Source organism: Scardinius erythrophthalmus (genome assembly GCF_964197995.2).
Source record: "Scardinius erythrophthalmus genome assembly, chromosome: 14".
In the NCBI taxonomy this organism is placed as follows: domain Eukaryota; kingdom Metazoa; phylum Chordata; class Actinopteri; order Cypriniformes; family Leuciscidae; genus Scardinius; species Scardinius erythrophthalmus.
In genome coordinates, this window is record NC_138234.1 from 34,670,282 (window position 1) to 34,682,763 (window position 12,482).

The 12,482-nt window shown below is 41.5% G+C and overlaps 1 protein-coding gene across 3 annotated transcripts; it reads right to left on the bottom strand.

Annotated features, from left to right (window-relative positions):
- ncl (nucleolin) lies at nucleotides 1–11,973 on the bottom strand. Of its 3 annotated transcripts, none has more exons than XM_081384901.1 (17): nucleotides 11,803–11,973; nucleotides 9,844–9,945; nucleotides 9,645–9,768; nucleotides 9,427–9,558; nucleotides 8,483–8,608; nucleotides 6,574–6,690; nucleotides 6,282–6,419; nucleotides 6,093–6,182; nucleotides 5,792–5,915; nucleotides 5,571–5,707; nucleotides 5,259–5,385; nucleotides 5,042–5,172; nucleotides 4,821–4,959; nucleotides 3,509–3,654; nucleotides 3,295–3,421; nucleotides 2,771–3,048; nucleotides 1–644 (listed from the first exon to the last, which is right to left on the bottom strand). In XM_081384901.1, the coding sequence occupies exons 1-17, from the start codon at nucleotides 11,818–11,820 to the stop codon at nucleotides 586–588; spliced, it is 2,115 nt and encodes a 704-aa protein (XP_081241027.1). In that variant the 5' UTR covers nucleotides 11,821–11,973; the 3' UTR covers nucleotides 1–585. The 3 variants fall into 3 exon arrangements, with proteins under 3 accessions (XP_081241027.1, XP_081241028.1, XP_081241029.1); XM_081384902.1 differs by having other exon boundaries at nucleotides 9,451–9,558; nucleotides 11,803–11,915; XM_081384903.1 differs by lacking the exon at nucleotides 8,483–8,608 and having other exon boundaries at nucleotides 9,451–9,558; nucleotides 11,803–11,915.
- Nucleotides 11,974–12,482: the final 509 nt, after the last annotated feature.

Here is a 12,482-nt window from a genome sequence, read left to right on the forward strand (position 1 = left end):
TTTAAAAACCATGTTTAATCAAAATGGTTCTTTACATTATGAAAAATCTGAACTGGAAAAAGAAAAAAACCATTAGTCACAAAAGCCAAATTTAATGGATATATAAATTTGACATCCTCACAGAGCTGTTGTCCGGCTTCAACATTCAAAACTTTCATATAGATTTATATCTCTAAATACTACTAAATAGGTGTCAACTCCATGTATACGTTACAATATGCTTTGCACATTAAAAAGGTACTGCACATTAAACTTGCACCTAAAAAATGCAACTAAAAAAAAAAAAGAAAAAGATGAAATTAAATAAAAATTGAGGGGGAAGAGTGGAAAAACACACTAACAAAAAGAAACGAAAACAAACCGTAGCATGTACAACATGTACCTAAACCAGCAGAGCATAATTACAACATTCACATTTCATTTTTACGCGGATGGTTGAGACGTCTCAGAACTCTCAGTTCATGGGGAGCGAGGGGTCGGGGGGTCAGGGGTCACTGTACAGTTACTGACGCTTTCTGGAATGTCCTAGAAATGCTCTGACAAAAGTGGATTTAAGCAATGAAAACAGTTCATTCAATTACAGATTTAATCATCAAACTTAATCTTCTTTCCTTGTGGCCTGTCCCCAAATCCACCTCGTCCACCTGAGGGGGGGGGGGAGAAGAAAACAAAAAATAAAAGTTAATTTTCATCTTAAATATATAATTCAGTACTTTTGTTGCTAAAACAAGGCTAAATGTTCAGAACAGCACACTGCCAAAATGTAGTGATTGACATTAATACAAACCGACAGAAAAAGTCACATTGTTCATGTTATTTTTTCTGTGCAATTTGCCATTTCTAAGCGTCGTACTTAAACTATCCTAGAGTTTTAATTCGATCAACATCACATTTGGTGCATCTCGTCTAAAGGCCTTTGCAGAGATCTTGAGTTTTCATTGAAGCCTTACAAAGTTTGTTTTGCCATGAAACGGGAAGCTGTATTAACTCAAGCATACAAGGTCACTGCCACTCTGTGGCCCCAGGAAAACCGCAATATGCTTTTAAACCGGTAAATATAGGAGGATTATGAGTGTGCCACAGTTTCTGCAACCAGTAGGTGGCGTCATTATCTGAATGTTGGCATGCATGACCCCGTTTAGAGCTGGTAGTAAGATGCGCTTTGTTCGATCGGATCACAAGTGGATGCTAAATACAGGTGTAAACGGGGTCTAAAACATTTTGAGCTCGTCCACTTTCAACCACTTCCAGAGGTAGCTGAACAGTCAACCAGATTGCTTTTGTAGTGCAAACGCTCATGTGTTCGAACGCGTTTCAACAGCCACAAAAGATCATCTACTGACCTCATGAGTAGACATTATGGGAAGCGGCTAGCCAGACGGGATTTAAACTTTGGCTGGAGACCCAAGTTTGGTTTGAAGATGAAAAGCGCACCAAAAACAATGTGGTACAAATACAATACTCTCCATTCCTGATTTCTAACGCACTCACAGCGTTCGGCTGGTCTTGCGGCTGTTCTTATGTAAATTGCGTGAGCTTACGTCATTAGATCAAAAGATCTGAAAAAATCCCATACATTTACCCACCCATAGACCCTCCCCTCGAAGAAATCAGGACAGAAGTGGTTGAAAGTGGACTAAAGAGATTTAAACACCTAGCCTGGCAAGCCAGACCTATATCAAGATGTTAGGTCTGGCAACACACCATTGGCACGGCTCAATCCGAGGGGCGGGATAAACGATTGGCTTTCAAATTCCCTCTGCACGCAATAGGACAGCGCTACAACCAACCAGAGCGTTTTCCACCAGCGGAGCTAGTTGATAGATTGTAGTTTTGCCGTATCTGGTCGGCAAAACTACAAACACGTCTTCCTTTTAAGAATGATGTAAGTGCCATTCTTTTCTCAAAGAACAGCTTAACTCCAAGTCCTCCAGAGTCGCGGCCAAAGCCGATTCGAAAGACCGTTGTTCGCAAGCAGCAGCAGCTCTTCGTTTTCAAGTAGCAGGGAACGGTCGCAACCAGGTGTAAACGGGAATGTATCCCTCGTCTACTTGTGATCTCATCAACCAAAACACATCTTTAAAGCTACACTGTGTAGGATTTTCTCCCATCTAGCGGTGAAATTGTTTATGACTACCAACTGAACATTACTTTCTAGCCCCTCCCATTCCGAGGGCGTTTTAACTCATACGGTGGCCGTATTATTTCAAATCTGCTCGGCAGTCACGAGTAATCTCCCCCTCGCATTCGTCACGGCGCCACTGAGAGTGTAAAAACGCAAAAGGCGAAGCTTGAATTTCCAGGTATGTCCCTCTTTGGCTAATGCATTTTCAAGATGGAGGCGCAACATGGCTGCCGGCATTCAGGCGACTCGCTCGTATGTATTCTGAATGGCAGATTCTATACTTACGAGAATACTTGATTAGTTGGTAGAAGTAATTACACAGAGCACATATTTTGAAAGAAGTGTTTTTTGCTAAGAATCAACTTAACTTACAGTGTAGCTTTAATACCAGCTGTAAACAGGGCTCAGATGTCTCTAGGCAAGGACTGGTATGCTTGAGTTACTACAGCTTCCCGTTTCACGGCGAAACAAACTTTGTCAGGCTGCCATGAAACCTCAAGATCTCCGCAAATGTCTTTAGATGAGACGCACCAAATATGATGTTGATCGGACTAAAACTCTAGGACAGTTCAAGTATGACGCCTGGAAATGGTTAGACTTCTGTAGATGTGGCACAATCAAGTGTTTTGCATAGTTGACACCTACCTCCTCTCCCTCCTCTGAAGCCACCGCCGCCGCCCCGTCCTCCTCGTCCGCCCCTGAATCCGCCTCCTCTACCGCCACCCCCTCGGCCTCCGAAACCCCCCCGTCCGCCTCCTCGTCCTCCAAACCCTCCTCTGCCACCGAAGCCCCCGCCTCGGCCGCCCTCGCCCTTGGGCCTGGCGTAGTCCAGGGTCACTCTGTTGCCGTCGATCTCTCCGTCATCCATGGCTTCTTTGGCCGACTTGCAGTCTTCTTCACTGTCGAAGTCTACGAAACCGAATCTGGGGGAGGAAACCGTATTCAGTAAACATTCAAGGAGGAAACCAGCAGCGGTTTCTGGATCAAACCGGCTAAAGATGTCTCACATCAGACATGGGTACTTTCCAATGAAACACCTGGAAACACCTGTTTGAGTGTGACTTTGAATCTACTTCTCGTGCGAATCCATACAACGCCACTGAACTGACAGAGAGGAGCTCATGAGAAGCAAAAACCACAGTTTGAGAGAGAATCAAACACATCCGTACCCTTTTGATGATCCGGTTTCTCTGTCCATGGCCACTCTGGCGCCAACGGCTCCTTCAAAAGAGTCTCTCAGAGTCTGATCTGTGGTGTCTTCTGACAAACCTTTGACAAACAGGGTTTTTGTAGGTCCTACAAAGTGTGGAAAAAGCAGTTAGCACTTTAAGCATTTGCGAACAATATTAAGCTGATAAAACTTTAAGCTGCAAATCTACAAACCAGAGTTTCCTCTTCCTCCACCGCCTCGCTCTCTCTCGCTCTGACTGTACTCTAATCTGATGCTTCTGCCCTCAATATCTGTGTTGTTGCAATTCTCCAGCGCATCCTTGGCATCCTCCACATTTTCAAACTCCAAAAATGCATATCTAGAAAAACAAAACAAGACATTAGACCAGTCCAATAAGCTGGAGAAAAAAAAACAAACAAGATGCTTCTAAATCACACCAAGACAAATGTTCAGAGCCAAAATTCAAACATTTCACTTTCTCAATAGACACATTAGCAGCCATTCATTAGTGACGCGAAAACTTGCATGCCATCACCACACCTTTACGGATAGAGATTTACCACTGAAGAAAACGGACGAATCAATCCACCATATTTAGTGTAAGAGCAGGAGCGGCCATTTGTAAGTTGAATGTGTCTGGCTTTGGGTGTTAGTGTTATTTTACCTGTGCAAAAATTATGCAGCTTGATTTGCAAACTGTTACAATATTAACTTTTTGTAGCGCAAATAGCTTTAGAATTGAACGCACAGCCATTCTGATAATGAAACGAAGTCGCACGCACAGGAAATAGATGTTAAAAGAGTAGCCTTCAAAAGCATAATCCATTTGATAGCGTGCGTGAACTCAGGCGGTTTTTGAGGTGCCCTAGATAGTTTCACCTTTGTTCAGTGTCTGCGCTATTTTTCTCCTGAAGTTATGAGCGATAACAATGTCTTTGTGTTCTTTTTAACTCATGTTGCTGCATCTCAACCTTGTCAATGTGAGCTGCTGCTGCAGTCTCCAGTATTTTGTTGTTTGTAGTCCCTTTGGTTTCGGGCCAGTGTACTATTATGTACTATTCTTGTGATGAAATTAGCATCACGCTCACTGTACACAGACTCCTTGTGCATGCATAAAACCCAAAGTACACTTTGGCCTTTAGGTCACATGTCCAGAGAGCTGCTGCTGTTAAAATAAAACTGCAAATTGGTGGCGCTCAAAGTAACTAATTTACCAAATAATTGCAGCAAATAGAGGAAGAATTCAGGTCTCAGAAATGAAAAATTAAATATTGCGAAATGCTTTTTGTACCAGAGTAACAGAGGCATTTCTGCTGATCTATTGTCAGTGTGATACTGCATTATTCAGCCAGTCTGACGTTTTATTACCCATTACTCAAGACAAATCATGCAAAAATCAGACCGAATTTTCTTGCCGAATATTAGTGTGAACGTGCATGAGACCTAATAACATCTATTCCTCTTGATACTGTATCATTATACTCCTACACATCCTTAAAGACACTACTGAAGCGCTGGACGTACCCCTTCGGCCTGCCGTTGTTCTGAGGTATTCTGATGGACACTGCCTTCTCAAACACACTCTGGAGGGAATCTTCAGTTGCACTGAACGCCAGATTGTTTACGACAAGGACTTTGTTTGAAGCACCACCGGTTGATTGAGCTAGAAAACAAGAGACACATTAGCATTGATAAAAACACAAATAAAACAGGAACAAGGACACCTAGATGGCATCGTTACTCACATCTCCCGCTCTGCCGGCTCTTTTCTCCAGTGAAGTCTACCGTGATCGAGCGGCCCTGAACATCGGCACCTTGTGCCTCTTCCAGCATCTTCTCGGCGATCTCCTCGGTCTTGAACTCAACGTAGGCGATTCTGTCACCGAAGTGGAGGTCGTCAGTCAACCATTTGCTCAAAACAAGTTTTATTTGTTAAAACAAACAGTCACAGCTTAATCTTACCCTCTGCTTGAACCGTTGCTGCCCATCGGTACTCTAATATCAACAGCCTGGTCAAAGAGTTCCTTCAGATCATCTTGCGTTACTGAGTAAGGGAGGTTCTTCACGAACAAAGTGCGTGCATCTCTCTCTGAGGGAAGGAAAACGATAAAACGTTGGATTCTGGAAACTCAAAGTTGTCGTATAGCACGGCGACTGATCCAGATCAGTACTTGACCATCATGGAATCCACATGAGAGTTCAGGTGTTGATAAGCTGACATCATTTCTAGACTCGGCTGGATTGACGTTCAAAGCGTCAGCTGTAGGACATTACCTTTTTTGCTTTCCTGGGAGTCCTCCTTGCTTCTGGCCCTGTCGAGTTTCAGCGGCTGGCCCATCAGCTTCTTGCCATTGAGGGCCAAAGCCTTCTGCAAATCCTCTTCAGACGAAAAGTCAACGTAGCCAAATTTCCTGCAAAATTCAAGAGTCAAATCAACATTCACAATGCCTTCGCATGAATTTGACTGAAAGATGAGATTCAGAAATTCTCCTTACTTGGTCCCACCAAGTCGCACATCCTGAATTTCTAGGCCTTCCTTTGAGAAGAACTTGGAGATCGCAGATTTAATTTCATCAAAGTCCTTATTGCAGTTCAAGTTGCCCAAATAGAGACTGAAACCTGAAAGTTCACACCAGAGTTAGTTCACCAAACCACGACAAGGAAACACACCTCTATTTCCTTAAACCAGCATCAGAATTGATAAAAGGTGACATCACATACATCAGTATTAAGTCCCTTGTGATCATCATATGAAGTTAAATGTGCAAGAACTAAAGAATAGTGCGCAAGTCTCACCCTCGCCATCAGTTTTCACCTTCTTGGCAGGCGGTGTTCCCTTCTCTTTTTTAGCCTCAGCTTTCCTCTTCCCTGGAGTGACCGGGGTTTCTGGAGAACAAAACATGGGAGTTTTAGAAATTAAAGACTGCCAAACTCCAAAGCGCCATGAAAGTACAATAAAATGTTACAAAAACTTCACGGCCTTACCTTCTTCCTCCTCCTCATCATCGTCGTCTTCATCATCATCATCTTCGTCATCATCTTCAGATTCCTCCTTTGCCTTCACCATTCCTGCCTTTTTGGCTTTGGGCGCAGGAGTCGTGTCCATTTCCTCTTCTTCTGAATCTAAAAAAAATAAAAATAAATCAAAATCATTGAGAAGTGTAAAAAAAAAAAAAAAAAAAAACATCCGCTCCACAGTATCATCCAAATCATTCAGTATTAAGTCCCTTGTGGTTCATAATATGTGCAACTTAAATAAAAAAAGCCATTCACACACCATCATCTTCGTCATCATCATCATCATCAGATTCCTCCTTGGCTGCGGGAGCTTTAGCTTTGGCTGCAGGTTTAGCGGCCTTTTTAGGAGGCGGGGTTTCTTCCTCTTCAGATTCATCTAAACAGGAACACAAGTTTAGACAGGGATTTACAACAAAGCCGTGTTCAGAGCGAAAACGACTTCACACTAGAGGTGGGCGATATATCGTTTAGACGATAATATCCAAATTGTTGTCTGGACGATATGCAAAATTGAGATATCGAATATTTCATAATTTGTACAATCCGACCCCCCAAACATGAAAAGAGCTGGAAGTTAAAGAGAAAACAAATAACGCACACAATAACCTTCTAAACAATTATATGTAGCGATTTTTAATACTGTGGGGCAGTACTATTCGCGGAAGCAACCTCCAAGTGGCCCAGCCCATGGTCCCGCGTCGTCAAAAACGCATAAGTAAATTCGAAACAGTGCGCGCAGAAGCACATGCACAAAACCGTTTTTAAAATGATATATGAATTATTTTTATTTTATCATATGTCATTTTACAAAAGGACATTTTACAAACCGTTTGCGCGTGTGCTCCTGCACGCAGTTTTTCGGTCAGAACACAGCAATCAGAGGACGCGCTGAAAACTGTAATGCTGTTCTCTTCCTTCATAACTCGTATTGAGAAGATTTGAGTTGCAGAGGAATTTGTGACTGTTTCACCTGTTCAACCACATCAAAGTTTCGTAATTAGTGCTTTTTCTCTTATTTTTTTTCTTATGTGCTGAAGGGCCGCTGTGCCTTGGTGAAACGTTACGTGAAGAGCTCTTTTCCAAAACGCCATAAACCTAAAAAGCTGCCTCAAAGATCCACCAAAAGTAACGATTATGAATATGTAAAATATTGCAATAAGACATTTTAAATTGTTTATTAATTTCTGTGTCGGCTGCAAAGATGAAGTTGACGATGACTCGCGATCTTCGCAGTATAGGCTAGTGAACGCACCAGAGAAATGCACATTTATTAGGCTACATAGTTTTATTTTGTTTTGGATGGTTTTGTTTAGAACCAGCTTTCTGTAAAAATATTTCACATTTTTTAGGCCTGTGAGGCGAGTAGGCTACGGTTCGGTTCATGATGATATAATCTCCAGTTCAAGCACCGGCGCCTTTAATAATTTATATTTAATTTTAATGTATTAAATCCAGGAAATTGGTCAATGAAAATTTTTATTAAAATTAAGATACAATTAATACAAAACGAAATTCGTTTTAAAGAAAGGCTTTGTGCTTTTTGTTTTGAGGTCTCTGTGAAAGTTTGAAAGTCTTTAGTATTTTTGCCGCTTTCAGAGCACTCGCGTCCATAATGGAGAACTGACACGTAATATTGTTTTTTCCTCATAAATGCAAACACGAAAAATAAAAGACAAAAGATTTTTTTTAAAAGACAAACCGTCAATTTTTTTTGGGGGGGGGGGGGGGATGGATGGATTTATAGCGTTTTGGGGAAAAAAAATGGATGGATTTATAGCGTTTTGAAAATATATATATTTTTTTACTTTGAATCTATCATCAACAATATTGTTGTTTGATTTAATAATCACTGTTGCAAAAGGTGCCTAGTTCCGTTTTTTTTTTTTTTGTAAGTGGAAAAAGATAGGGGCTTCCTCAGATTCTGTTTAGTTAGCTCCTTTATTGTTTCTTTTATAGCCTACATAGGTAAAATGCAGCAAGTCAAAAGACCAACTGGACCTTCTTTGCCAGTTTGCACACATTTCTTTGAAGGATGGCAAAAATATCGTCTGAATATCGATATCGAGATATTGGAAAAAAATAGAGATATTCATTTTTGTCAATATCTCCCACCCCTACTTCACACTGCCTGCCATCATGTTTAAATGAATAATTCGAGCGTTTCGCACCGTCGTCTTCGTCGTCAGACTCCTCAGCAGGAGCGGCTTTGGCCGCAGGAGCCGCTTTCTTGGCCGGCGTGGCTTTGGCGGGAGCAGCTTTCTTGGGTGGTGGGGGGGCCTCTTCTTCTGACTCTTCTACACAAGACAGGAAATGGTGCAAATCGAGCTGTTAGAATGTCATTGTCTTGAAATTGCACAACACTAAGGTTGTGAATCGGCACATTCTACAATACGTTTGATATTCAGATGCAGAATGTAAGATTTAAGGGGGGGGGGGAGGCCTTACTAATGCTCTAAACTATTTATACATTTTACATTAAATTGTCAAGCACCATGGCCAACAAAGTCATTTTCAAATGTGCTATACATGTCTGTGTATATATATAAAGTTGAAGATGTATATTACAAGTAATTTTTTCAAACCATCAATGTTTTAGTATACAAACAGTAATGATATAATTGGCTTTTACTCCCAATTTGCTTTTCAATACACATTTAAACAACGGCTGTCATAAATGTTTAAATAAATCAATAAGGGTTTCAGTAAAAATAGAATAATTGTGCAATAGTTTTTATTTTTATAGCTGACTAACGAATTTGTTCATTGAACGGCTCCGATGCAAATATAACGTTACGTATAGTTTACAAGCTGTTTTATTGACGTCTTGAGTTCTGTATATTTGAACATTCCCTCAGATGTCCATTCGTGTTTATTTGGTGCTATAACTAGCAGTAAAGAGCTAGAGAGTAAAGAGCCACATGAACTGAGGCAATTTACAATTTGAAACCAGAGACTTTCATAACATCATGAAGCTTACTGCGATCAATTGGATGGAAGGTGCGCCACAAATTACGGCTAGTGAACTCACACACATCAAACACTGAACAAATAACGATTCTTGGGATTTAAGAATCGATATCTGCTCTCCAAAATGAGAATAGATTAAACATACTGTTCTTCGCCAGTGTTTTCATACCATCATCATCCTCGTCCTCGTCACTGGACTCCTCAGCAGGCGCTGCTTTCTTAGCCGGGGTCGCTTTAGCAGGCGTGGCCTTCTTCGGGGGGGGAGGAGCTTCCTCTTCTAATGGGAAGAGCAGACAAATACCAATTAGACTTCGGATTAAAGAGCAGTGCGCTGAGAAAACCATCGTGGAAAAACGTGCGTACCAGATTCATCATCGTCGTCGTCTTCGTCATCATCCTCGCTCTCCTGTTTGGCAGCGGCTTTCCCGTTCTTCACTGCCTTTACCGGAGCGGCGTTCTTCTTCGCTGCAGCTTTGACTGGTGGAGCCTGTTGAAATTAAACTTGGTTATGAATCACGCTGCAAATAAAGCAGTTGTAGCCGAGTCACAGTCAAGTCCTCACCTCTTCCTCCTCATCGTCGCTGTCCTCCTCGCTGGAGTCCTCTTCCACATCTTTGGGAGGTGGAGGTGCTTTTTTCTTCAGCGGCGCCTCTTTCTTCGCTGCCTGCAGACATGGACAAATCATGGGATTTACTGGAACCATTCGGCAAGTTTGGGATGAAAGATCTCAAAGTATTCACAAAAACCCGACAAAAGAGTTCAGCATAACTTTAAGAAATTATGACATTCAATCCTAGTGTAGATGTATGTTTTAAATCATAAATGTAAAAAAAAAATTGAAAATTGCCAATTTTTTTCTTATTTTTTTAAGTGGTTTCATTATGAATCCAACTAATTAGACATGCCTTTTGACTATAACATTTTATTAAATCATAAAAAATAAAGGAACAGAAATTAAACCAAAAACCCACGGATACTGTGGAAAAAGCACTCCATAGGACCGCTTTCATTAAACTTGATGGATTGATAAATCGGACAAGTTTCATTGCTTCAAATAATTAGAGATGCGTTTGATTACTAACATTTAACTGAACCATTAAATCAAAGTACAGAAGTTAAAGCTGGGAAAAAAGGATTTTGAAGGGCCCAAAATGCGATTAAAGTCACGCACACAAAACATGCGAACCGCACACCTTGTGTTTCCTGCTGAATGAGGTTGGCGTAAGAATATGAGTGTTTATTTGTAAAGTGCATCTCACATGCTGGTAGTTTCAGTTTCACTTTAGGCACAAAAAAAAAAACTTTATACGTCATTCTCATTCCTAATCCTAACGAGCCAAATACTACTTTAACATAAAAGCCAAATCTTTATAAATTATGTAAATCTTTTAATGCCGTTTGAAATACCAAATATTTGGAGGTGAAACCATAGTTTGTTTTTAGATTACTGATGAAAATAAGATTTGAAACAGAGGAAGACAAGTCAAAAGCTCCTTTATACATATACGTTGTGTATGTGTGTGCACATTCATGGCATGTATTTGGCAAACCAAATGTTTGGAGGTGCAGCCCAATCAAAAACAATAAATTCTGTATGTAATGCATACAAAACGAACAAAATGGCCAAAACATGTTTGCATATCCTGTGGATCATTTAAATACCACGTGTTTCTCTCGCGAAGCGGCTTTTTGTATACCAAACATTTGTGTGTGTAATTAAATTAAACTTAAACACACTACCTAAACTGAAAAGTAACGTTAAAAAAAAAAAAAAGTAAAAAGTTAAAGTTTGGGTTTTAAAGTACTATTCAACAAGCAAAGACCTGCGCGTGAACAAACCCACGTGGGTTCGCGTTACACGTGGAAACCCCACATGCGCGCTACCAGAAGAGTAAATATATTTTTTTTCTTCGTATAACATGCAAGATTAAGCAATACTCGCGTCGTGCTCGCATATTATACTCGTGTGAGTCGCGTAAATGTGCATAACCAACGCGACGCGGTTTAACGCAGCGTGTTAAATGTCTGCTCGATCACTTCAAAGAGCCAAAATGGAGGCGTTAGCATCAAGCTGCATCGCTGCACATGGCTAGCACACGAGTCGAGCTAAACCACGACACGGTAACAGCGCTAAAAACCTCGCTGACCGGCGCAGAGTGATTTATTTACTCTCTCAACACTAAAAAAAACGTGTAAAATTAAAACCTAACGCGTATTGTTAACGAGTCTCAGCTGAGGCCTACCAAACGGAGGAGCGTGGTCAGCCCGGGACAACGGGGGAAACAAACAAAGACAGATTACATATAAATGACCTCGTTTTAGACGGCACGAGTTATCATTAAAACACAATTTGCACTTTTGAGGTTACATAGCAACGCTATAAATACCTACAATGGAAATACGTGTGGCGCACATGTGGGCCTTCCCGTTACAAGCAATACAATAAAATTATATATATTTAAAAAATCGCATTTTGAGCGTGGTGTATCGCATAGTTACAGCATGTTTGCAGATATCTTACCTTAGCGAGCTTGACCATGACTGAAGCTGTTGGTGCTGTGAAGCTGGTTTAGCTGTGAGAGTGGCGCAGGCTGGAAGAGTTCAGTCACACGTGGTTCTTCTCGCTACAGGACAGAGGAGCGCGAGCGGGTTCGCTTTTAGTACGGCCCGCGAAACCCCGCCCACTGACGTCGGCCGTAGTACTCGATTCCGCGAGTCGGTTCGTTTGAACAGTTCGTTTCGATTCAGTGATTCTTTTTGTCAGCAGGTGGGCCACGACATCCTGGCGCGCATGGCATAAGAGTGACTGAATAGATCAGTGAGGTTGACATTTACATGGACTTGTGTAGCGAATTAAAGGTGGACAAAACAGACCTCTCACCATCCACCCAGTCAATCCGAAACCAAGCCCTGCACAATATTTTTAATGCAAAACAAATACGTCATCCCTGCACCACCCAGGGGTTTCAGACTGGGGTCCGGGGACTCACTGGGTGGGGACACATGGGAGTCAAAATAAATAATTTATTAAAATGTGCAGCGTTTCGACCCAAGGGTCTTCGTCAGGCAAACAACAAGTAGGCTACTTGCACAGGTACTTGTAGTCTGCCTGACGAAGACCTTTGGGGTCGAAATGCTGCACATTTTAATAGATTTGTGGAAGCAGCAGTGGCAGTGCAAGACTTCTGGATGTGCACATAC

Excerpts from the sequence above, each read along its gene's own strand:
- ncl (XM_081384901.1), bottom strand. Across the intron at positions 5,173-5,258 it reads AGCAACGGTTCAAGCAGAGG|AATCGCCTACGTTGAGTTCA; the intron begins GTAAGATTAAGC and ends CTTCGGTGACAG. Across the intron at positions 3,655-4,820 it reads AACAACGGCAGGCCGAAGGG|ATATGCATTTTTGGAGTTTG; the intron begins GTACGTCCAGCG and ends TTGTTTTTCTAG.